This window comes from Mycteria americana, chromosome 9 (genome assembly GCF_035582795.1).
Source record: "Mycteria americana isolate JAX WOST 10 ecotype Jacksonville Zoo and Gardens chromosome 9, USCA_MyAme_1.0, whole genome shotgun sequence".
Taxonomy (NCBI): Eukaryota; Metazoa; Chordata; class Aves; order Ciconiiformes; family Ciconiidae; genus Mycteria; species Mycteria americana.
The window spans coordinates 38,790,122-38,817,493 of NC_134373.1; the positions used below are offsets into that span (position 1 = coordinate 38,790,122).

Below are 27,372 nucleotides of genomic sequence, written 5' to 3' on the forward strand. Positions count from 1 at the left end.
CCTGTGTATAATTCCTTTTACCCAATGCACGGCTGAACTATAAAACCTAAGGAAAGGAAAGAAGCAGGAACATGGGAAGACAGAATGCTTTTTTAATCTATTGATTCAAAGGAGATGTCTGTATTATTTTCCTTTGCATCTTTAATCAGTTAAATGACATTAAAATAACTAAAATGCACAGACTTTTGGATGGGGAATAGTTGTCAAAAGTGTAACATCTGTTAAAGCTGTGGAAACGAACTAAATTTAGTTTATACACCTGTAAATGGCATTTAGGGGGGAAAAAAAAGACAAAACCCTCCCCCCCAAACAAAAACCCCACACAACCTAAAAACTGAGATGCTAAAATAGAAAATCTCTATGCAGGATTTGTTTTGTTTTGGTTTGGTTGTGTTCAGTCAGTCATGTGTGGTATTTATTACACACTAACAGGAATGAAAATAGAATTTAAATGGAGACTTCTGCAGGGGTCTCAGCCTTGGTTCCACAACCAAAGTATATAAACTTAATCTGATTTTTAACATTACCATTTGCATTAAATACATATTTTCTGCCTTCCTTAAATGAATTTACTGCTACTGTTGGCTCTCATCAGCTTCCAGTGTCAGAAATTGCATTATCATGGACAAGAAAAATTCTGGAACATAAAAAAAAGCTGATCAAAATAAAACCCTACATATATCAGGAGGAAACCAGAGAAGAATGAATTAGTACTGGAATGTATGGGACAAGGCAAATATGCAAGAAAAAAGTTTAAAATATTCTCTCACATTAAAAAACCTGATTTGGAATAACAGTAGAAAAAGCCTCCCAAGTGGTGGGTATTAACCAAGGCATCATTACACGTGTCTTTATAGACACACGTAAGACCATTAGCAAAAATAACTTACATTTTTAAATTTCGTGCCAAATTTGCAAATGTAACGTATTTCAAGTGGGAAAGTAAGCACCAAATCTGGCCCCCAACCCCCAACTCCAGAGACAACAGTTTAGCAATAACTCGGTAGCTTTTTCAGACCGAAGATTTTCGTGTGACGCAACACACCCCCCAGCAGACAGTCAAAGCCTTTTTTCGGGTCCATCTCATCTACCCAACAGAAAGACTGGAAATTATTTGAGCAGATCTAGGATATGAGAAACTACAGAAAACGGGTGCTCACATAAGCCAGCAGATATCCCACTGACTATGACAGTCTTGAGGCTTAAGACCTGCGCAGCGATTTACCTGTATGCACCTACGTGTAAGGGTCCTTCTGTTTCTGTTTATCACACCAAACTAACATGAAGTCTCCTCTTGTCATGTGTATGACAAGAACAGAAGAAACACACAGCTGCCAGGAACTTTTCTGATTATTATCTGTATACATCTCCCTCGCTCACTCAACTCAAGTTTTAATTAGAAGGAAAAGCTGTTTGCAAAGAGATTAATGGACAGGACCTGGAGGAAAGACAGAAAATATGAGAAGACTCTCAATGCCACCTTTATGGTATCACTCAGGAAGTCTCACCTATGACTGGAGGTCTGCTTATAATCATCGGCAATTTTAGAAACTGGAGTAGAGAAGACAAAGGCAAAAGGTTTAGAAATTGCCTTGAAGTGAAAAGGGCAGCTTAAAGGAAAAATTCTGCTGTTTTCACAACTTTTTCAAGTTTACAGAGTAAGAAGAAAAACTGGTGGTTTCTAATGAGAGACTACTGGGAATGATCTAAGAAGAAGGAAGACTCTGAAGATTATTAAATTGAGAGAGAAATATATTAACTAACCTTCAGTGGATTACAGTCTGGAAGCTTCTGAGCTATGAAACATTAGAGCTCATCAGGGAAGAGGCAGAAGAACTTGATATGTGGTAAGAGAATAGGACGATCCACTTAAAAGACAGAAGAGAAATTAAACAAAACAGGCTTGGGGTTATTTAAGCCGGGGACATTCACTAGAAAACATGGCAACTCACGCAATTTCAGTGCTAGTTTGAACACACTGCGAGGGACATACATACTTCTTTTAAGATACATAGCAAAGAGTAGGGACATACAAACAACAAGGAGAGGTGAAGTACTTGTGATGAGCCTGATTAAAGAAGCAGTAATTGCATAGGTGATACACTGGAGAAAGGAACCAACCCACCCCATGTATGTGTTTGGGAGAGGTCAAAAGAAACACTCCAGGTGTTAGGACACTGCAGTAAGGGGTTAGAAAATAAAAATAAAACTTAGAAACTGGAACTCTCCCAGGCAGTGTCCTGGTTTCAGCTGGGACAGAGTTCATTTTCTTCCTAGTCACTGGTACAGTGCTGTGTTTGGGATTTAGGATGAGAATAATGCTGATACCACACTGATGGTTTAGCTGTTGCTGAGCAGTGCTGACACTGGGCAAGGACTTTTCAGCTTCCCAGGCTCTGCTGGGCGCACAAGGAGCTGGGAGGGGGCACAGCCAGGACAGCTGACCCCCACTGCCCAAAGGGCTATTCCATACCATATGGCGCCATGCCCAGTATAGAAACTGGGGGGAGGTGGCCGGGGGCAGCCATCGCTGCTCAGGGACAGGCTGGGCATTGGTCAGTGGGTGGTGAGCGGTTGCATTGTGCATCACTTGTTTTGTACTTTCTTTTTTTTTTTTTTTTTTTTCCTCTTCCTCTGCTGTCCTATTAAACTGTCTTATCTCAACCCACTGGTTTTACTTTTTTTCCAGTTCTCTCCCCCATCCCACTGCGGGGAGTGAGCGAGCAGCTGGATGGGGCTTCATTGCCAACTGGGGCTAAACCACAACGGGAGGTAAAGGAGATATTAAAGGAATAAGAGCAACAGGATAGTGACTAATAGTAAAAGAAGTGACTGTGACCATATACAGTCACAGTGACTATAGCACGGTAACTACAGCACTGAAGTATGCTTCGAGTGTCTAGAAGTGCAATGAAGATGATGTTAGAGATAAAGAGGACAGGGCAGACTGTCTATCTACGATGCAGTCAGGACTAAATGAGAGTATATATGTAATGGGCTCTCTTTAGTCAAATCCACTTCAATGGTTGAAGAGATTAAGGGGAATATCAGGAGTCTGCTGTGCAGACTTGGATTTAACTGACAATAAAAATTATGCATTAAAGCTAGCAGGAAAGTAGTCATCTATTTCAGGGCAGTGTACATGCTTAAGTGGTGCTGGGTAGTGCTGTGGAGATGACTACAACCTCCAGTTAAAACTAGCTCCATCTATAGGTCTTTATATGTATTTCCACACACACACATACCCTACCTGGTTAAAGCAAGTCACTTCTGAACATGACAAGAACGCACAAATCAAAGGCATGGCTAGGATAGAGATTGGCATTTGCTTGTGATTTAAGTACACAAAGCTGCCTTGTAACCAACTGGAAAACTTAAACCACACTGTATTACAATGTATTTTTCTCTGTGAAGAAACGTATTATTCACCATGTTTTGGCAGGATGGCCAATAAACTTCAAATCAGAATTGCTGGACAGTGAGCACTCAGCAGGCACTGCCTGCAAGTGTGAAAGTAACGCCTGGCATCACGTCTAGTTTGAGACTAGAGATCATGGACTGGAAAAACGTCTCCTTTTTGGAAAACGAACCCAGCATATATGCCCTAGTAATGAAATAGTTCTCTCTTCAGGAAGACAGGCATACTCCAATGAGTGCTCTTGATAGCGTAGTTTATCCTGTGCCCTTGCTCCCATGAGTTTCCCTTAGCATGCGCAGCAGATTGCAATTCTTCCCATGTAGGAGGAAAATCAGTAGCGAAACAGTTTTCGTTTTCCTTCTGGAGTTCCAGCTTTGTAGAAAAAAACTGTTAGAATTTGCAACAGAAAAGACCCTGCAGCTTGTCCTTAACGAAAGTACATCTGATATGAGTAAGTGTTGGGGTGGACACAAGAAAAATGGAACATCATTAAAATAGATTCTAATTTAGTGCAGTATGGAATATTAGAGCAGCACGTTCCCCATTTGTTCTTGCCTTCGTGCTTCAGGGGTCACCCACAAGGTTACCACTCCTGCGCAGGACAGACGGCGGCTGCCTGCTGGTTCCACTGCGCCAGAGCGAACCGCACAATTATGTTGGTCATTCAGGGGCAAAGAGGGGTTAGTCAGTGTGAAATACTGAATTGCGAATTCCTTTTTTGAAAGTAGACAGTAAGGGAGATTGGCAAAATCAACATCAAGATTCTCAGTTGCTTAACTGCTTTTCTTATGGCACGTAAGTGTCTCCAGGAGACTGAAATGCTTTTACGGGTTGTCATGTCACCTTAAATTTTGGCAACTCAAGCACCATAAATGACTTCCCTGAAGTACATAAAAAACCAGCAGGAACAGTAGAAGTAGCTAGTGAATACCTCTGGATATTCAGCACAATTTAGACTCCATGAAATATAGATTTTTCAGTACAACTTATCCATGGCAATAACATGCTGATATTTACAACAATACACTTGATTATTTCTGAGTATTGCGTTAAAAAAGGAATAAAAAAATGAGGAAATCTGACAGCAGAGTGGATGGTGCTGCTTTTGTTGCCTTGGCTGCTCTCCACTCCCTTCATTACTCAGCTCAATGGGGTGCAGGATGAAGGAAGTCTGCTTCCACCTCCAGGCCAGGGCGGCATAACTCGAGCAGGGTGCAGCGTTCTTAGGGAAGCATGTGAATTGTCATCACAAATTACAAACCCCTCTTCCATAGAATATTACTATTCTTCCAGAAGTCAATACCAAGGAGGAGGTAGAGAATGCAGAAGAAGGGATGAAAGCACAGACAGTGCAGTAATGAATAACAATTTTGTTTAAAAACTGTGTAAAAACAGCCTACTTTCATTTATTGTCTTCTTAACATGCACAGTTGGACCTCTCTCATATTTATGCACTTTTGCCGATATCAACTTATTTCCATTGAAACAGTACATACCTTTGTCGTACGGCTTCTAATGTGTAATTTATTTTGGCAAGAATAATCCTGCGCGTTAGACTAAGTCAGAAAACAAATAAAACCAACATAATGAAAGTAATTTCTTTTCTATTTGATTTCCATGCAGAAGATTTAAATGTGTTTTGGGAAAAAGCATGAGGACCGAACAGACACTGGTGTTGAGAAGCCCTTGAATGAAAGGTGCAGCAACCTCAGAGACCTGCATGCTGAGCCTTCCCCGCTCCTACGCATGCCAAGGGCTGCCAGTAGAAGAACAGCAGCTTCCATGCTGCACAAATCCTCCGGCTGGGCACAGGAGCAACGTATCAGCCTCCCAAAATTCAAAAGTATGGGCAGGACATTAGGATTTCAGAACTGTTTCTTACAACCATGTCATACGACAGCTCTCTGGTGTGGGAGGTTATGCTTTTATTCCTCTATTTTGCTTCAAAGTGCCAAGCAAATGTATTAATACATAAGAAAAATATTCAGGTCAGTGCTGAACGGCAATAATCTTCCATGCAAAAGGATCATAAATAACTGCAAGCTATCTAAGAGGCATCCTCAAACTGAAATGCATCCATGTCTGGGATGGAAGGCAAGGAATTTGTTACAACAGCCCTAGTCCTTCTAATAGTGATAACTCAGGATAAAATAAAACACAGCATCTAATGAAAGTTAAGTCTATATAGACCTCACAGAACAAATATAGTCAAGATAATGAACGCAGCACACCTGGACTTTGGAATAAAATACCGCAAGAACCAAGTGCTTTCCTAAGCTGAGACATGGAGGTCTAGTTCTATTTTCGACACATGCAGAGTACTTGTGAGGCAGGAGGAGCAGTGCCAGGCCCATCACTTGGTTACTCCTGAGGCCTTGGGCATGGCCGTTCTTCCCTGGGTTTATTCACCTACCCAGCGTACTGCACATTCACCGGTAGCCCATTGCCATTTCGGAACACAGGCATTTTGTTGCCCTTTCTACAGCCAAGGACACGGATGCAAGTTATGCATAGGCTAAAACGGGAACACGCATGATCCTGTTCAATCCAAATTGCCCTTCGTGCTACACAAAACACTCTGTAGGCAGCTTTTAGGAAATAAATTGTGTAAAATGGACTGAATCTGACTCAAGCTTCCACTGTGTGAATAGGTAAACAGTTCCTAGACTAAGTACTTAAGGATCTGCATTGGCTCATCAACATTCATAACTTCTGCCGTAACATGAAGGAGATAAAGCCCAAACAAGCTCTGAAAAGAAGATAAAAGAAGAGCTGTTAAAAGCAAACATTCTTCTTTCATTGTGCTGTTAATTTTCTCTTTAACAGATCACATTCCCAATCCACCCTGAGCAAGGCAATAGTCTCAGTGGTGGTGTACTTTGCGGGTCTCTCAGCAGTAGCACACATAAAACCGTACCTATATAGGACACAGCTGCTTGAAATTTCCAGGCAGCCGCCAGATTTGTTTTCGTTTGGGAGGATATCCCCTCAATTGAGGCACAGATGGAGAAGGCAGTTAACTAGCAACAATAATAATCATCCTCCATGACAGGCTTAGAGCTGAATCCAAATCTAAGGTGAGGAGCTCAGGGAGATTTTAAGGTGTGGAGTCAGTGCCCTGATCGCTAGCAAGAACACCAGCATGCCATGTAAGAAAGGCACAACCTTGCTGTTTCACTTGGGGATGGACTCTTCTGTTTAAGCCTTTAAGCCCAGATAGAGCTATTAGACAGAACCATTTACTAAGACGCCTGCTGCAGTACAGGTTACAAACCAAAGCAAAGCCACTGTTTCAAACAGCTATTAACCTTGGTGAACAGGTGAATTCTGTAATCATAAAAATGTGTTATCTTGGAAGCTATCAGAGCAGGGAAGGACAGTCTCTCTTGTTTCCTAATCTTTCATGTGATTCCAATTTAAATGATACAAAATCCCTCGGAAGTGAAAGGTTTTGTTATTTCTTTTTTCCTACGCAGTCCCATTATCCTAAAGAAAAGTTTACCACTCAGATGTTAGATCCATTATCTTATTAATTATCGTTATCATAATATCAGTTACGGGTAGAAAGATTGATTAGTTTGGTCTGCGTTTAGATACACATGCTAATATATGAATGCTTAGGCAATTTAATTTGCAACTGAAGATGAAGTCCTCTGAGGCAGGCTTTCCAGTACTTCTGGCTCTACACTACTGTAAAATATGAATAGTGGGTGAAAACTACATCAATGCACCAGAGTAACCTTGAACTCCAGGGAAGATTCGAATGCAAACATATTGGAGCGCACCAAATTCTTGGTTTCAAAATGTTACATCAGCTTTTCCCTACGTACTGGAAACTAGGGCACAATAATGTTCCGCTCTGCCCATGAACAACTACTCTACTATATTAGTTTTTTACTGCATGGAATACTCTAAAATGAAAGTAGTCTTGTATTTTCTATCTATAGCACCAAATTAGAAGAGGAAAGGTGCTGCAGATACTATGCAGTTAAACAAAAACCAATTCATTTTGCTGTAAATAACTACTGAAGCAGTAACAGAAATATAAAAATATACATATATACAACATATCTGGCTTATTAGTTTTAAAACAATTGAAAACACTATTCAGCCGTCCCCAAACTGAAGTTTATGAGATTTTATGAGGGACCATTAGACATTTCAGAGATGTTCCTGCTCCTGGCCTGCCCGGGTAGCTCTCCAGGTTGGACCGCCTCACTGTGTTTGGTCCTTTGCCAACAGTCATGGTTGCAACCACAATAGAAAATCAGCTGAACCTAACTAAGATTTATGCTCCATGCAGTTTCCCTGAAAAACAAAAGTTTGCATTGGTTTTTATTTTATCCAAACGGTTCCAACCACCCTTACATTGCAAGTGCGTGAGCAAAGGACACACAAGGTCAGAGAATAATGAAGTTATAATTCAGTGACAAAATAACAAGCAACAAACGAATGCATTGGCAAATGAAGCCCAACAATAGGATATTAGTCAAACAACAACAAAATGATTAATAGATTTAAGTATTCCCGTCAATGATTAAAATACCGAACTCTTGTACTTATGAACTTCATCATTTTCCCTCTGTGAGTAACAGCAGCCATGTGGTAATTGCTGCCTTCTTTAAGTCACCAGTGCAGAGTTAATGTGCTCAAAATAAAGCTATCGCTGCTTTAAAGCCATGCAAAATGATCGCACCTTTTTTGGCACCTATCAATAAAAAATGGGTTTGTGGTGGTATTAAAAGATGAAAATCACTTTCTTTTACTTACTGACATCTCCGTTTTGAAGTTAACTTTATGACTAAAAAGAGAACAGCCACCTTTTGTCACTGTTGAAAGATGGATGGATTAAAAGGAGCACATATCACCGCTGCAAATAGGCTACGGATCTTCATCAATATAAATCCACAAAGCATTTGACTGTACCGGGGAAACATATTCTGAAATTTTCATTCCATGAAGAGATTACAGGAACTTAAAAGGCAAATAGCCATTGATTCTTATTACATGAACTGTTAAAGGAAGGAGAAAAAGCAAACATTTAAACTATTCCTTTAAAATCTCTTCCTTAACTTGTGATTCTTCTTACTTAAATGCTAAGCACTGTTAGAGATTTTGTGGAGTCTGTGCTATGTTTTCCCCCTCGAACTTTCTTTTACTTTGCAAAGCAATCAAATCTCATAAAAAATCCTTTGTTTTTTTTCATTGAGGCACAGCAGGCAACATTTTCTCTACTCTTGTTAGTATATTTTTTCATTAGGAGGGCCTGTTGAGTGTTCTGAATATAGCAGTCACGTTGTTTGTATTTTATACTGTAGTACCCTACAGGCTCACTGATCCTGACTCCGTGTAATAACCAACTGGTTTTCCCCTATATGCATACTTACGCGTGTGATAATTGTCTCTGGAGTGACTAGTTATAATCATTATAAGGTAATAATTATTACCTTAGTACCCAGGAGTTCAAGCCAGACCAGATGCCCTCTATCAAGTCAGAGTTTTCTCTGTGAGAGCAAACCTCCAGTCCTTGACAAACCAGCTATGCAGGGAAATCACAGAATCACAGAATCGTATAGGTTGGAAAAGACCTTTAAGATCATCGAGTCCAACCGTAAACCTAACACTGCCAAGACCACCACTACACCATGTCCCTAAGCACCTCATCCCAACGTCCTTTAAATACCAATGAATGACAGCAAATACGATGGCCAGTATGAGAGGCAATTGTCTTATGTACTAAGGACACCATTTCGTACAGACTAATTAGACCTTTTCATGTCTTTCCAGAATATCAATACATCTCTTGATTTTCTTAAAGGTATGAAGTACCCACAATTTTTACACAAACTTTAGTTTTTAAAACCTTTTTGACCAGAAATCTGCATGAATATTATAATTAACTTCAAAACAGTAATAAAAGCTTTATCCTGCAGTGTTTTGCATTATACATCTCTTTTTTTCCCTGAAAACATCCATCTTTAGATGACTCTCTGAGGAAACTAGAGAAATTTTAGCACTATCTTCTAAAAGTAAATTACACTGCAGCTGGTGACACACATCTCTTTAAAAATAGCATATATGGATTGAGGTAAAAAGAATTAGTAAGCTTCTTTACAATGGCATGGCTATTTATTCCAGGTAACATTAGATGTGCTTTCAAAGGTTCCTACCAGTCATACTCATATATCAGCATCCGTGGTTATTTCCTGCCCACTGAACGGTCTGCTCAGAGCAAACGAGGGGAGGACACCCCAGGCAGAATGACGATGCACCGGGAGGAAGATTCCCCACTGGAACCCTGTGATTTCAGGTAGCACAGTGCTCTCCTTCTCCCTCGGGCATTTTCCAGCCGGGACCCACAGGTCTCCTGCATCTCAGCACCACCTCCACCCCTTCCCCAGCCAGAATGTACTTGATCAACTGTTTTGTGTTCCCAAGTTCATCAACTAAGTGGGCTTCGCAACTTGCACAGAAAAGTTACCATGACAATATCAGAGAGACAAGGCACCTCGGATCCAAATGCAGGGAATCTTCAAATTCTTAAAATACTTCATGTTTTGTGAGATCTTAATTTCCAGTGATTATTTTAAATCTTTATCACAATGAATAAAATCTGTTTTTCAAAAATTCTAAACTCTATAATATATTGTCTGAACTTTCTCTAAAGTAAACATCTCTATGTACAGCATGGATTCATTGGAGGTTTCTGCAACTCTCTTCTTGAAATGCATCAGCATGGGGAAAAACCCCCAAAGCCTATATTCTTCATATTTAAAAGGGTAGAGTTTCTGTGATGTTTTACTAAAACGCTAATATAAAATTGTTTTTAAAATTCACCTGTGACTTTTTAATTTACAAATATTTTAGTCTTCTGTATACAGCAAAATTTAAAACCATTTAGATCAGGTTTTAGTAAAAACTCCCCAAGTTGTTGGCTTATATCTATTAAGAAAGAACAAAATCAATTTTCATATTATTGTTTTCCCCAACACATTTTTTCCCCCAAAAAATGTCATTTTTGATATTCAGATGCAAGTACCTTCCTCCACAAAGTTAGCAATAAAATGCCACGAATAAAAAATGTCTATATTGGCTATGCTCAAGAAAACCACTTATTGTGCCAAAACTACCTATGTAAGGGTCTTGCTCACTGGTAGCTCACCTGAGAAAAATCTAAGTAAAAACCGAGTAAGTACTCAGGCTGTGCCTCAGACCGACAGCTGAATGCCAGCATCTACTTGCACTAAGTCCATAAATGATCAGGTCTTTAGATATACATATAGCGTAACTGCAGTAGAATCTATACAATCCTAATTATCAGCTTACTACTAATGCTAAAGTTCGTTCTGATTATAGTTTCCCAAATACTGGAATTACAAATATGCAAGCTTTAGTAATGGTCAAGTTTTCAGGTATGACAGGGCTTCCCAGAGTGAGAGGCAATGATTAGCAGCTTTTTAAAATTAAAACTACATTTCCTACAGCACAGGCCAGTTTAGAATAGAAAGCAGTCTCTGTTACACCTAACGCATGATATACATTCCTGATGTATGTTTAGCACTACAATCAACATTTCCAAGCTACTTGCCAGCAGAACTCACCTTGCTGAACATCAGCATTGTCAGCTCCTTGGAAATCTCTGACATATTTTACATCGCCCAAACAGATTCTCGTCTACATTAATAATCCTTTCACACAGGGAGGCAAGCTCTTGAACAGAAATGCAGGACAGAATAAGTGTTACAGCTAAAGAAGATTGCAGCACGGCAACTTCTCCACACGTAATCGGCGTGGGGTGGATGGGTAGAGTCCGCCTCTCCAGTAGGTACACACCACCGCCAAGGATGAGAGCTGGCAAGGGAAGGTTAGTAGGTCTGTGGCTGTCTACTCACCTCTTCCCACGTTCAGGAATAGAGTATGACTATGAGAAAACTTTGGCTGGTATGTGTACAAGCTGGGAGAGAACGAGCGTAGTTAAAAGCTGCTCTTGTTCTCTTGTTCAGATTTCTCACTTGCAGCAATCATCCAGCTAGCCCCAAAAATGTGTCCCACAGGAGGCAGTAATGGCAATCCAAAAGCAGTAAAACTTGTGGCAATGAACAAGAACTGACAAAAAAACCCAAACAAACAAACAAAAAAAACCCCAAAACCAAAGAAACCCCTAGTAATTTCTATTTGAACTAAATGTTTTCAGATTTTACAGTCTGTGACCTGTTCATCCAGACCTCAAAATCAAATTGGAACACCATATAAATTCTAGAAGATGCAAAGATTTACTAAACTGCTACAGCTTTTCCATACTTCTACTACCAAAAATGCCCACACCATGAGACAATAATAAATCTCACCAAGAATTAGTTGCTAATAACAACTCTTTTTGAAGGCAGATAAATTATTTTGGAAGTCTAGAACTCCTAATCACACTCTTTGTCAAGTCCCTAAATGCACAGCTGTGCCTTCATTAGGGGAAAAAGGAAGACGTGAGAAGCACTTTCACAGCTGAAGGCAGACGCAAAGGCCTGCAGATGTATCCGTTAACAAGAATTGCGTTTCATTCACATTACTTTTTTTTACTTGGAAGATGGCTGTAACTCGTGCTAACGCCAGCCAACAGCAATTTCTACTCTCATTTACAGTCCATATATTGAAGAGAGCTTCCTGGATCCTTTGGTGAAGGCTGATAGCAGCTTTATTAAGACCAACAGACTGACTTGCCTTACGCAGGTACCGGAGGGCTAAATACTTTGAAAGCACTACGGTTCCTTTTACAAGCATGCTGGGGTGGGCACGGACATCTATAGAGCTGGGGTTCAAAACAGCTCAGCTGCTGGGCAGCGCTATATGGATTTATATCAGACCCAGCTTCTCTCTCCTGGTGCATGCCGGGAACTTGCATATGATTTATGCACATCCTTAGGTATGTATCATATGTATAATGAATATCCTTAGCTATGCAGCAAGGGTTCTTTCTGACTTTGTGATGAGTCTTAAAAATCTGCGGCATTCTGTAAATGGCTCCTCCCAGCTGTAGACCCCTTTGGCATCAAGAGGGAAAAATTTCCTGGACTGGCAGAACGATTTCTTGTTAAATGTAATGTACGGCCTTTTTAAGGTATGTAAATCGTAAGATTGCAAATTTCTGCATTTAACAGGAAATGTTTGTTAGTTCTTACATCCTGCAAATTTAATAGTTTTAGCACTGGAATGATTCATGTCTTTACAACAGTTTCAAGACAATATCAAAGAAACCTGGCACATAGTGGTGGACTTCAAAACAAAAAGTTTTCAAATAGTCGAAAGCCTGATTTTCTGTGGGGATCATGTAAGGGCATTTATTTTTGTCTTTCGTCTAGTTCTCCTTTGTAAACCCAAATAGGACACATACATTGAAACCAGTAACCTTTTCAGTAAGAGAGGAAGCAGCCGCGGTCCCCTTTTTACTTCACCTGAACAGTAATCCACAACATGTCACTAAAAGGTACGTTGCTATGTAAAGCATTTTTCCATTAAGCTCAAGAGGGGAAAATTACAGTTTGAAGATCACTGTGTTTTATCCTTTCCTCTATTATCAGACATTATGACCAACAGGAGGTTTGGTTGGGTTTGTGTTTTCTTCCCTTCTCTAAAAATCAAAACATGTAGCTCATGTGTTGAGGGCAGGAAGCAAGCCCAGGTTTTCCTGAAGGGCTAGTACCGCACTTTACATTTTTATGCATCACAGGACATTCAAGATTACCAGAAAGCAGAAGTACGGGCCCCACACTGTGTCCACTTAAATTTGTGAGTAATTCTCTGATTATTTTTAAAGATAAAATAAAAGTGTCCGTTCATGGCAGAAAGCAGAACAGTTGCACTTTGCAAAAGCATTTTTAATTACAATGTACTTTAAATGTGAGTACTCAGGATGTCAGAACAGTTTTGGTTTTATGTAACTGTGCACATTTTATGTAACACTTTGCAGAACAGAACATATTCCCGTCCTGTTTTATCCCCTGATGCCACTGCGTGCCATTAGTTTGAGAATTTAAAACTATATTCATGGCTTTCCTGTAGAAATCAACTCTTATACCTAAAAATTGCCTGCACATAAATGTTTCATGCCATTCTGCTATCACTTCATTGTCTTTCAATGAAGTAAAAAAGCTTGAATTTGCTAAAAGACAACAAAATGTTTCGCTGCTTCAGAGTTGTGAACTACTCTCTTTTTAAAGTCTATGTCACTTTCTGCCTTGATCCCAGATGGAAGTGTTCTACCATAAATATTTTAAGATAGAACATGAAATGTGATTTCACATTGTTTTTATTTTTGTTCAAGAATTTTGTTTAGCAAGTAAATCAAGATCTGAATGCTCATTAAATGAAGATGTTTGTTTCTAATAAATAAATAATAAGAAATATTGACCTTATAATTTAAGAGTCAATAACAAAGAATGCAACTAAACAAATGATGATGAAAATGATGACACAACCAGTCCAGGGCACAAGCTATTATTCTGGGACAGTTGCTGAAATTATCTTAGAATAACACTGAGGCAGCATGCCATGGTGGTACCTTATCTTCATGTTTAAAGCTAATAGACAGATTGAGATTGTTCCTTCAAGTACCAGAGCTTTACCCTAAAAGCAGAAAAAAAACCCCTCCAAAAAACCCTGCAAGGAATAGTTTTGGAATAGGCAGTGTGTTCCAGATTCCCAGAAAAAGGGGGCAGAGCAACTAACAGCTCCTGTCTTTCAGCAGAGGCCGTCTTCTCTCTTATATATCCCCTCTGAGAAAAGTACATAGGTCACAGCTCCAGTGTCCCTACTCCAAAAAGATCCTCGGGGAGTCAGCAGGCTTTGGCTGGGACCCCATCGCCTTTATAGCTGTGTTACAAGCGTACGCAACCGGTACAAAGAGCCACCTTTCCCACATGTAGCTGGATTCACTTCTGCTAAAATGCTAGGAGATGCACATCATTAAGAGGGGAAAAGTCAATTAAACAAGTTGTAGGTCCTACATCTGATGCATAATTTTGAAAGAGGCTATCAAATATGCAAGACCATTAGAAAATAAAAAGTACCTTAGACAGCAACAAATTGTGCTGAATTGCCTGCTGGTAATTAAAAAGTGCATTGGTTTAAAAGACCATACATAGTTCTTAATGAGCGAGGATTCTGACCTTCTATAGCAGGGTGAAGAAATGTGTTTGGGGCTTAAATTATTATAAATGAGTCTTTTATTTTAAAACACAGACATTTTCTCTCTGGCTGCTCTGGCTATGGGAACGTGACATCAGCTCTTACGGAACCTCACACGAGTGTGGAAACCAAGCTGCATCATGAAGGGGTCAGAAATGTGTCACTGTGTATTGGATAAACCTATTTTTGGAATCATAATCTGGTCTGCTGCTAATTCCTCCTCTTTTTTAATCTTAGTGGTCATCACTTCCTTTGAGAAAATGGGAAGGCTGACAATGGTCCATTGTTCCATTAATCCATCCCACGTATAAGATATCTTATCTTCCAAACAGCATTTTTAGTACTTTGCTACATGTAAATGGATTTCAAGAATGACTGGATAGACAAAAATTATTTTAGAAAGATGCTAAATAGATGCTAAAGTCTCAGAAAGTTTGATTTCATAGACTATGTTCTACCACATGATAGCCCACAGTTAAAAGGAGAGGCTCAGAGAGCAGCCAATACAACTATAGCAGCCTCATTCAACAGCTGCATGCCAGAAAGCATTACTGTTTTGCACAGAGTGATCATGGTCACATCCTGAACTTTAAATATGGCTCATTCTTCTCCAGATGTAGCATTTTCCTAGACTTTCTTAAAAAAACTAACCAAACAAAAAAACAACAACAAAAAAACCCCAAATCCTTTGGTGTATGTAAATGCTTAAACAGCACCTAAATCCAAGTGATTAAAAAAAATTAAGCACATTTTTTGGTTTGGATAGGCCCACTCCAGAAGCCTAAAATAATGGGAATGTTGCCATTAATTCCAGTAGGATTGAGGGCTCATCCTAATTCATTTTGTTTCTTTTTTTATTCTTGCACACTGTTTATTTTAGGGTTTTTTTTTTTTAACAAGTGTCTTCACACTTGGAGGAGTTGTTAATGAACTTAACTTGAGAGGATGTTACCTGCACAGAGAACAGTAAACTAGGTCTATAGCTCCTTGGCATAATGTGTTGGGTTTAAAAAACAGTATTAGTAGAAATTATTAATCTGTCTATTCTGCTATATGCCAACAACATATGTGATTTGCATGCATTACAATTCAATTACATTTCTTTAGTGAACAGTACTGAAGCATATATCACTATCATTTTAGATCACCTGCAAATTTTCTGAAGTTCACAGTTGCAGGTTATTTTTGGCTCACTCTCTCCCCGTTTCAGAGAATGGAAGTTTGTAGTATGTAGTATGGAAGTATGCAGTTTCTTCAATTCAAAATCGGTAAGAACATGATGACAAATCATAACTTCTGACCATTTAAAACATATGTTGTGTACTATCTTGCATACAGGTAAGACGAGCGGTATGTGGAGCAACTGGCAAAATCTGTGATGTTCTAAAGGAGCAGCACCAACAATCAGAGACACAAAGGGCCAAGGGTGGAACTAATGCAAAGAAATGATGATGAGCCAGATAAATTGATACTATTGCATGCACAGTAATAACACTTTCAATACACCCGTTTTCACAAAAGAGAAAATATTCTTAGATTACGGAGTCTCCTGGCAAACTCTGGTTTTCTTATATGAGTCAGTGCAGTGGGAACACTTTCCTACTCTTTGACGCACATATTTCCAAACAGAGAGCAATGACTTAAAATAGGTCTGCTTTACTAGCCCTCAGATAAAGGACTATACTGAACCTTTTTATTGACCGGTCTCTGTATTTTCCCTGGTTTTGTTCTTACTTGATTGCTTCCAGTGATTCTTCTTACTTGCCATTTACTGTCTGGACTTTCCCATGGTACCACTTCTTTTTCTTCTCTTTCTCCCACAATTTTTAACTCTTACCATTTCATCTCCCAGTATTTTGATCTGTACATTTCACAAATAACTCGAATTATAGGCGTTACTCCTGAGTTAAAGACTAAGTTATGCTTTCTTGACACAGATTTTTGTGGAGAAATGATGATTGAAATCTTCCAGAGGATATAATGAATTCAGGAAATCAGTTTTTGTATGCTCTGTGCATGTTCTTGCTTCTGAGTGGAAAACCAAGAGTTATTTTTCAAAGTGTCAAAGCGAACTTCTTCACACCACTGAATATTATCAATCTCACTTAAGATTGCTGGTGACATTCTTGACTTGTTTGTCATAGTCTAAGAAATGATGGTAACTTTTAATTTTTAAACTATATTACATGATTTGAAAATAACTTAGATTTTTTGATTATACAGTTCCATGAGCTTAAAATTGCAAAATGCAAGAAGTGGGATGCGGTAAGAAATTAAAGTCCTTGTCTAGAAGAAAAATGTATGAGTTATCTTTTTGTCAGCTATAAATTGTACTGTGTGAAAAGGCAGAATACGGTGTATGCCGTACATACATGGCCAGGCAGGTGGATGTTGTGTAGAGGCGTATGTAGTCCAGGTGGGACTACACCTACCCCAACTCCCAGAATTTACCCACTTTAGTTAACAATACACAAATAATTGTTGAGATGGGAACAAGTAAGAGACCAGAACTGACTCTTTGCCATGAGAATTACAATGAACACTCCTGGAGCTTCAAGTATTTGCTCTAATAAATGTTCAACTGTTTATTCCACAGAGAAGAGGGCCATGAGGAGCAAAAGCACCCCCCATGCAGAACATGTTGTAGTCTGCTCGTTTGTTTATTCACCTTGGGAAGATAAGGAGCTGGGAAGACAAATCCCCTCAGGCAGGGAGTGAAAGAACTTGAAAACGAGTCTCATAATTTAGCTTGGCTGAGGACTCCTGGGGCAGAAAACTGACAACTGCACTTCTGACAAATTATGCGATGCTAGCCCTGGAATTTGCTCTTTTCTTTCTTCTTTTCCATCTTCAATTTGATTCCATTCTGTAAATTTAGGTCGACTTTATGAATAGCTTTAGGAGGACCAAAACCATGTTTTTCAGCACATATGCCTTTCACTTAATTTTCTTCCTCACTTCAAACACCAGGTTGCCCTCAAAAATAATTATTTTAAAACTCTGTTGATGTGAGCAATGAATATGCAAACAATGTCACTGGAATAAGAGGCCATGGAAACTTAATAATCATGTGTTTTATTGATGGACAAGTGCTTCAGATGCATTTTTCCTCATCAGATATAATTCCACTATTATTTAATGTAAGAAATATTACTTTAATTCTTACGCTATAGGTCTAAATTTAAAAGTTCCTATATACTCTGAAAAACTGCTCAAAAGGAAACTGAAAAAAAGCATTACTCCTTCTAAATAAGATTTCAGTAAATCTAAGCTTTCACCCACACTCCAAATATTGGTGTCAATAGCTGAAGATAAACCTTGTGCTATCGTTCTCCCTCCGTCTCAAGGTTACTAGTGTTTTGTAAGCATTTGGTGTCAGGCCCTAGTTTCTCCTCACTGAAAAGCTGTCTCCGATGCCTATATATCGAAAACGCAGTTAAGATATACTCTGTGATGTGAACTAATGGGAGCCAGGCAGCAGCTACAATTCCTGCTTGCAGGGTGAGTTTATGAGTGTCAGGTTTTTTGCCATGTGAATATATCTGGAACTCCTGCTACAGAGATTATGCCCAGAATATTTATCTTCATAAAAGTACTCTGAAATTTATTTGTACAAAAATCATCTTACATTTCTTACATAAGATAATTCCTTAAAGAGTTTTATTAGCTGTAACAGGGAAAAATATACGGGTAGCTATACACACTAATCAACAGAAAGATAATAAAAATTGTTGAATAAAACTGAAAAAGAGGATGCTCATAGTAAGAGCTTAAATGTTTGTTTTCTCAATAGAGGGCAGCCTTAAAATGGTAACAGCAGGCAACAACAACGGCAGGCAACAATAAATACCATTTAACCTAAATCCCTGGAAAGTAGAACGAAGCTTTCTCAGATCATTCCATCACATTCCCCTACGCCACTGACTGTAGCTGCCTTCATCAGGTTTGTGTAGCCCTGAACACAAGTCAGTTAACTATCACCACGACTAACCGGCCCTCTTAACTCCCACCATCCTGTTTACAGTGTGACATATTAGTATGTCTGCTACACTTTGTGCATGTTATTGGGCAACAGGATCATAGAAAAACTGAAATACTGGAGTTATAATCTTTAATCCTCTATCTCATAAGGAAGATTAAAAAGAACTCCATGATGCAACCATTCAACGCTGCATTTCCTACAGTAAACATGGTTTCCATGACCTTGAATAAAGTATATGTGTTTGAAATAGGAAAACTAATCAGTATTTGTATTCAGGAAGGCCTTAACTGACCAACACTTGCTTTTGCCAGTAAGGAACATTATCCAATGTTTTCTCTCAGGAAAATGAATACTGCAACTTGAAATGGAAATACTGATTGGGAGCAGACAAGACGTACATCTCTCCTTCAACGGACAGGAGCACAACAATCTATACAAACTATGCGCTACATAATGATCTGTTACCATATATTATCATCACCTATGGTCAAACATTTAAATTCTACACTTAATTTGCCACATAGACAATGCTGATACCTTAACAATGCTGTTCATTTGTGCATTCTGGCCTAAAAATTCTCTTTAGCAACAGCCCATAAAAGGTGGGATGAAATCACATCACTCAAACGTCTTCCAGTATTCTATCCCCCTGCCAGCCACCTTTAATTTGCTTCACTGCAATAGGATTTTGTGATAGAAAGTTATTAAATCACCAAGCCCGTGACTTCTTTGTCTTGACAGCAGAATAGACTAAATGACCTCAGCTAATTTCAATGAGCCACATCATGCTCTATTAAGGCAAAAAGATGGGAAAGAGAGTAATATATAAAAAATTGGATATTTGGATGGTGAAATGAGACAGAGATACAATAAAACCAAAAAAAGGCAAAATAAGGCTTCGCCCAGACAAATGTAGCTATTTACTACCAGTTCTGTTCCAAAGCAAAAATACCTATGATCGTCTTATTTTAGTACCTACACTTTTTTCTCTTTTCTGTCTGATAACCACAAGTAAAAAGCTGGATGCAGAACGCAAAGCGGAAAACACTGAAAAATTTTCAGTGTTACCTGATGGTTTCAGCAGCCCCACTGCTACATCAGGAGCACTGTGGATTTCCTGGGGGTTCAAGGTTTCAGTAACCTGATGACACTTTGTACATCACAGCCTTAAAGGATGACTGATTTAAAGCTTGTCAGAATAAACTAAATGAGTTTACAGGGATTTCTTTTGCAGGTGTGCACTACTTCCAGGAACAGCCTCATGTGAAAAAGGTGGGAACATTTATAATTCTACACTATTTTAGATTTTCTTTGTTACCTTGTTACACGACTTCATGAGAAAGAAAGAAAAACAAAAAATAAATAAAGAAAAAAAAAAGTTAAGACTAGGATGTAAATGTAGCTCCATAACTTTCAGTTTTATAATTTGCCTCATTCTTGAAAGGCCTGAAGTTTCCATATAATTCTGAAATTTGTATTTTCCTCTCTGGTAAACACTACTTAAAATTTCCCAGTGTTCCATCTGTAGAAGTGCCAGAACAAAAACATGATTCAGTAATAGCAGCATTTATCTTTGTCTTATGATAACAATTCATTCAAAAAGTCTAAACAGAAAAATAATACTCTGATTATAGGCTGCTACAAACATAACAACTATTCGGCCAAATCTTCTGTATGTGTGTTTTGCTTTTTTTTAATACTAAATGATCCAGAGTTTGCCTTTATATATTTTATTGACTAGAGATTCTGGCTCAGATCATGGTTCACAAAGATCCAAATAATCCGAAGCCTTGCCAGGTTTCTATGACATCTGTTAAGTTCAGTAAAACTTTCAGTTTTAATTAAAAAAAAGTATCTCAAGTAACCTCTGTGATCTCTCCTAGATTTTCTTAGTCTTAATTAACCTAAAAATATGTTGGGTTACATCTAGTTAATACATCAAACAAAAATTTGAGGTTACTTTCATAAGATATTTAGTCTTTCAAAGGTAATGCAGATTCTCCTGTATACCCAGGCTCGTCTTGCCAACGGTGCTAGGTAGGCAGACAGGCAGACGTGCAGGCAATTACCTTATGTATGGTGACTCGCCAAATAGCAAGGGGCTTTAATGGATGTCGCAGTCTCGCTATTACGACTAATTTCAATATGAGATGGTATAAGCAATCTGAAGAATCAGGATTTCAGACAGGAAAAGATACAGTCACATTTTTCATGCAACTCTGACCTCAGTGGGGAGCCGCTGTGATTCAGAGCCAGGAAGAGCAAGGTCCTGAGCTCCCCTGAGCCCCGGTCCAGCGTCTCCTGCACGTCACAGAGACGGGATACCAGCCAGATACTACTGGTAGTAGCGGTGACTGGAATGAGAGAAAGTGTCCTCAAAAACCTGCTCGTTCATTTCCATTTCAGGGGTTTAGTGTGAGTACAGCCTTCCAGACAATCCCTGCAGCATTCCTGCTTTCCCCTTCCCAAAGCACTGGGCTGTCTATCCTCAAACCAAAGAAGTACGGAGCATAATCCATGTCAAGGCTGTGACAGAAGACTATTTAATGAGATCCCAACATACTCTATCGTTACTGTGTCCATTGGAGAAGAGTACATGCAGACTATTAATGTTGTTACTATTTTGTCTTGTCAGCTAGGATGGAAAAACTTGCTGCAGTATTCCCACTGCGTAATACAACACAGTCCATAGAAATGCAATGGATACTGCAGTATAATGCAAAATATACTTCACCTTTAAAGTCAGAGCGTCAGCGTGTAATTGGTGCCTTCCCTGGGCTCTTACCTGGGCCTCTTTTAATTCCGTGTCAGTTTTGCTTCTCATTAATTGTTCCAAAAATATTCCATTTTATGATAAATTGGCATAAGCCAAAGATATGCAGAGTATTGACGCTAGCATTTATTTCAGTATTCTTTTAGTATTTGCTGGCTGGAATATCCAGAATTTTAGCATAACTGTTCCTGCAGCTACTAATAATAACTTATCCCTTAAGTCAGTTAAGTGAAAAAGGACATTTCTATATTCTGTAAAAGTTCTAGTTTTCTATAGCACTAACTCAGAGACAGACCAAAAACTAATTTTGGCAAATCACCTTCAATTTTTTGCCATATATATATATATAAAGTACTGATTTATAAAACTGTGCAGATCACCCCTGCAGCCCTATAAAAAACCTTTTCTAAGATTCATGGGAATGTGATTGTAATTCTCTAGAAATTATCTTAAGGATACATCTAATCCTTTATCTACTCAAGGCCAGGTTATTCCATCTAATCCATGACGGATATTTGTCTAAGCTGTTCCTAAAACTTTCAGGGAAAAAAAAAAAAAAAAGAGGTATTTTAACCTTCCAAAGACCACAAAATCGGAGGCTGGAAGAAGCTGAAGCCACATGACACCTGCTTTAACTGATCACAGCCAGTCCCAGTCCCATACCAGCGATGCCCCCAGCGAGTTCATCGAGGGCTCGCCGATACGGGACTGGGATGAACTGTGGGAAGGAAAGACTTAGAGCTAAATAGTTCAGTTTGCAATAATTCGGCGACTCCCCTGTGGCAGAAAACTTCTCAGCTCGTTGCATGGCTGAGCTTTAAAAGTGGCTGAAAATGCAACTGAAAGAAAGACCTGGTTCTCAAAAGAAACGTGAAGAACCGTGTTAAAGAAAGAAGCTTAATTGTCCAGAACAGCTCCGGATCAGTCTTCTACCAGAACTACCCAAGGCTGGGACTTGTTTTGGCATTGGTAAACTTTCTCTGAGCCTCATCGAGCCTCCAAGTAGCTGACGGGCACCAACTCCCCCATGCAGCAGGACTGGATCGTGGTGAAATTATCTGATGGATCTCAGAACGCTGAACAGCCCCAGCCCAAGCTTTATAGGAGGGGTTAGTATATACTTTGATCTCTTGCTTTTTCAGCCTCTCTAAAGCATTCTTTAGTCAAAAAAATAGCAAAGAATCCAAAATGACAAAATACAGATGTCTTATCACTATTATACACCGTGAGTTTCAGTTTCAGTGAACTACGCACCCCTTCTCCTCTGAAGGACATTGAAACCCATAATGTGAAAGAACCATACATAATAAAACATTTTTTATTTCATATTGCCACAACCCCTCCTGAATTTATGCATTACATTCACCAGCAAAAATGCATATGTGCCTGAAATAAAAGATGATGAGACAGGAATGTCATTGTATTTACTACTATTTCCTTGAAATTTCACATACATTACCATTTCACACTGCAGATATAATCATATTTTTACTTGCCAGGGAAAGGTGCGGGCCTGAATATATCTCTCAAAGATCATAATATAATGAATTAACGTAAGAACGTTAAATTTGGAGAAAGAAATTAGAATAGTTCCAGTTACTGAATGCTTATACTCCATTAATTCTTAAGCATTATTAGAAGTTTTCACCCTGCGGAGTTGTGACCTGTACACTGATACGGTCTTTGCCACGGTCACAAACCCCATGCTTCATATCATAACCTATTTTCCTGGTGCATAGACCGTGACTTGTTTACACAGCACTATCAGTGTTGCTAGCAATAGATTATTTTAACATAGTCAGCTCTGTGACCAACTGAGTTGTTTGCAATTAAATATTTAAAACTGCTGTTATCTTCTTGATCAATCAAAAAGTTCATATGAATAATGTTAATTAAAGAGGAACATACTTAGAACGCCATTTTTGTTACTAATATCAAGAAAAAGCTACCTCTTCGGACAGCTTTCTGAAGCAGCTTTGCAGCTTTTGGCCACACAAATGATCTAAACATATGATTTGTATATTCAGGACTTAGAAAGTACAATGACAGAATGACTCAATGGTTACCCATGCATTGTTCCGATACAGAGATATATAGAGAGAATAATTGGAACTATACTGCATTCTTACCTAATATCTAATACATAGGAAAGTATCATAACGACACATCAGTGGCAGTTGTTAGTGTCAAACTACATGTTCATAATGTAAAGTTACTGTTTTCTATATTCTTTGGCTTTGTTGATAGAAACGTGTCCACTAATAATTTCAAGAACTGCCTCTAATAAGCAAGTCAAAATACGTAATTGCTACAAAAATCAATATTAACGAGTTGTTAACCATTTACTAGACGAGGTACTGGGAGACAACTTTAAATTCTTAATAAAATATAATATAAAAGAAATTCATCATCTATGTGTTCTGTGTGGTTTAGACCAAATGTTTGTTTAGTATATTTTACTAAATTCTATGGTAATTAATTAGAGCAGACATTAATTTTACCATTGGGAAGTTTTCATATTCATATATGGTAATAAAGAAAGGAGTGGGAATCAACATGAACCTTACAAGGTGTATTTGAGCATAAATTAAAAGGGCATGAATAAAGATTATGTATTTTATGTGCTATCACATTCCAAAGTAGAGGCTACATATACAAAATGCTACATATGAAAACCAAACATATTTATTTTATACTAACATAGGCTTTTATTTTTAACCTATTTTTTTTTCTGATTCCATTAATCTCCTAATTTGAAAAGTTAAAATACAATAAAAATACAATAAAAGAGAGTTATAATACAATAATTATTCAGCCTTGGAAGTTTTTAGTCCTCTGCCATTTAACCCAGAGTAATTTATATAAATATATGAATTATTGAGGAATACATATTTAAACAGTGCTTAATGGATCAATACTGTTCTCTGAAAAACACTCATCTGCAACTTCAGAAAGCTTTGGTATGGGCCAAATACTGCTTTGGCCAGTTTAACTCTTGGGGTTTTTTGGATGCTGGGACCAAAATCAATATGCTGACACAAATTTTGATTTTGTGTAATGGTCGTTGAACAAGGACTATACAAAAGTAGAGCCTTCAAGGAAAGAAATGATTCCTATCACTGTGAATAAGAATTGTCATATATTTTATGACAGCCTGTATCCTCACCTGGTTATATAAAAATAACTATTTGTAGTTTTGTGAAGTCAGCAGTATTACATTGATTAATTCCAGCTGGCATTTTTTTTCTTATTTTATTTTATTTTTTTTTATATGGCTTATTTTTGGTGCAGGCTTAGATTTTACTATGACAGTTCTGGAAATCTGTCCACATCAACTTTTAAATTCTAATTTAACTTTCTGAACTATACCATTAATTGTAACTTTTACTGTATATTGTCACATTGGATTGTAGCAGAAGTCCCAGGACCTATTCCTGAGTTTCTGGGTTTGGACATGAGATCAGTTGAGGATGATCAACAATCATTTGCCTAGCAGGAAAGTCTACTGATTGAGAATAACTGATATGTTAATGACTCATGGAATCCAAGATTTGGGCTCAATATGGCAGCCTTATAACTATCCCCAAGGCAGACCTTAATAAGTCTTCTGAGTAGTAGAGCTGAGATATTAAAAAAGTTGACCTCCACCAATTTCTCCTTAAGATTCCTCATTGCCAGAATTTGCTAACTACTCTCTTAAAAAGTAGATTATTAGAATAAACCCCCCCCCAAAGCAAGTCCTCAATGCAAAATACTGCTCACAGCAAATCTGATGTATTTTTCAGTGTTTTTCTTTGGGTTTTTTGCTTAAACAAAAGTTATAAGAGAAAAAAATATTCTGGCAAACAGTGTGCTGCCCAACCTTTGCTCCCTAAGAAAGGGCTTCCTCATCCTTCCTTTGGTATAACCATTTCCAACATACAAGGTCAGTAATCGTTAAGAAAAAGTCTGAAAACCTGTATGTGTTTTTTACTTGCATTTGCTTCACACAACAAAGTATTTCTAAAATGAACTTGAAACATACATTAAAACATGCCTCTATCAATCCACTTTTGTTTTACATGTTTTCCCAAGAAGAAGAAAGTTCTGGTTCTCTTTGAACTCAAGAAGAAAAAATAGCAGAAGACTTCAGGTTAAAGCATTTTTTCCTTAGCAAATTTACTTACCCCGGCAATGTACTCCTTCGTCATACCCATCGGAACAGTCATAAACACCATTGCAGAGCTGGGACAAGTGAATGCATTTGTTTGTACCGATGCAGCTAACATAATTCGGGGTGCACTTGGCATCTGCTTCCTCAGGACCTAAAAAATATACAGAAAATTTCTTATACATATTTTTACATCTACAACAAGGCAAAGAAAGTTCTATATTGCATTTCCATTTTAAAGCTAAGGGCAACACTCCATGTATTAGTCCATTTTGCAGATTTTTAGTGCATTAGCATTGCTGTATGTAGGAGAATTAAAATCATCAAGAAAGTATTAGTGCAATTAAAAGGAAATCAATGGGTCAGAGAGTATTATTTCCCAAATTACAGGTGTTTTACAGATGCTAAGATTAAGCTTTGCAAACATTAAAAGTATCATAAGATTTCCAATTGCCTTGTGAATCATATATCATATGAAGAGTCATATCAAGAGTCATAGGTACCAGCATTTACATTCACTGTTGTACTATATAGATAATTGTAGATATTTATGAAATTACATATAAATGTTACATATTTATGGCTGCATTAGATCAGAGGAACTGTTCCTCCAGCCCAGGAGTCTGCCTCTGACACTGCCCAGTACAGGATGGCAGGGAGAGGATAGGGATGCTGTGATTGCTCCCTTTGGAACACCATCCCGCCTCCAATCACTCTGTGTCCCCTTATCTCTGAAGTGTTAAGCACCGGGATTTTTGAGGATCTCTTTTGTTTATCTCTTAGAGAGGGTTCTGACTGATAAAAAGACCCACAAACATAATTTCACATGATAAAGACTTTGAGATTTTTAACACCCTGCAAAGAACATTTAGAAGTCTGAAGGGTTTAGCTCATTTAGAGGACGAATCACAATTTGTACACAATATATGGTTAGCTACACAGAGACTGAAGGTGTGGAAATCTTTCAGGAAACAACTTAAAGCTCCATGATTGCTTGTGTTGGAGCCTTGGGTCTGTGCTAAACTCTGACAGCTTGTAGCAGTCCTGAAGGGAAATATACCCTACGCTGCACTGTGCTCAAGTGCAATATGCTTTCACCTTCTTTGAGGCACTAACTCCAAGACAAAGGACAGAAATCACAGGCAGTGGCTGAAAGCTCCCTTATAAGTGGGAAAATCTCAGCTTTGGCAGATCTGGTCTCTTGAAGTCAGCAGAAGAAAGCAAAGGAGAGCTCTGGGGGGAATTTACAATTTCTGTAACAAATACAGATAGCTCTTAGCACAGCCCATTAAATAAAAATCCTAACTTAAAAAAAAAAAACTTGTCCCAATTAGAAAACTTAAATTAAAAATTCCTACTGCCGTGCTACATGTCAGGAAGCCGTCCACCATTTAGAGTGGGCACAACAAATACCAATTTTCAGTGGTTTACAATGCTTTTGCCTGTATTCTTTTAGGCAACTCCCATCAGCACAGGGCAGGTGGGTCCCTGCCCCAAGCAGAGCACGCGCCCCTGAAACGCGCGCACCCGCTGCGCAGGAAGGCACGACGTACAGCGTCCTGCTCCCCTCCTCTCACCTGCCCAGCTGCACACCTTGCACCGATGGCGTGACACCAGGTACATCCTTGATGTATCACTGATTAAGAGAAACATAGCACGCTGTACTAGGGATAAAAAGGCAATGTATACGGGGATGAATGTACTCTGTCTCAAACAATTTGTGTGCTTCCAGGATGAAAAGAACCCCGTACTTTTTATTATGGCCATATGCTACATACAGTTTTTCAAGAAAACTGCATTCCTAAGCTAAGGATAAGGCATCTAAATACCTTTTGAACTCAAAAAAAAGAAACAACTATTCGCACTATGCT

General features: G+C 38.5%; 1 protein-coding gene across 1 annotated transcript in view; it reads right to left on the minus strand.

Annotated features, from left to right (window-relative positions):
- The window catches only part of LRP1B (LDL receptor related protein 1B), a 482,733-nt gene that overhangs the window by 450,206 nt on the left and 5,155 nt on the right, over nucleotides 1-27,372 (minus strand). Inside the window, exon 2 of the mRNA XM_075511235.1 lies at nucleotides 25,518-25,655. Within this exon, the coding sequence (XP_075367350.1) occupies nucleotides 25,518-25,655 (138 nt within the window). The remainder of the gene's footprint in view (nucleotides 1-25,517; nucleotides 25,656-27,372) is intronic.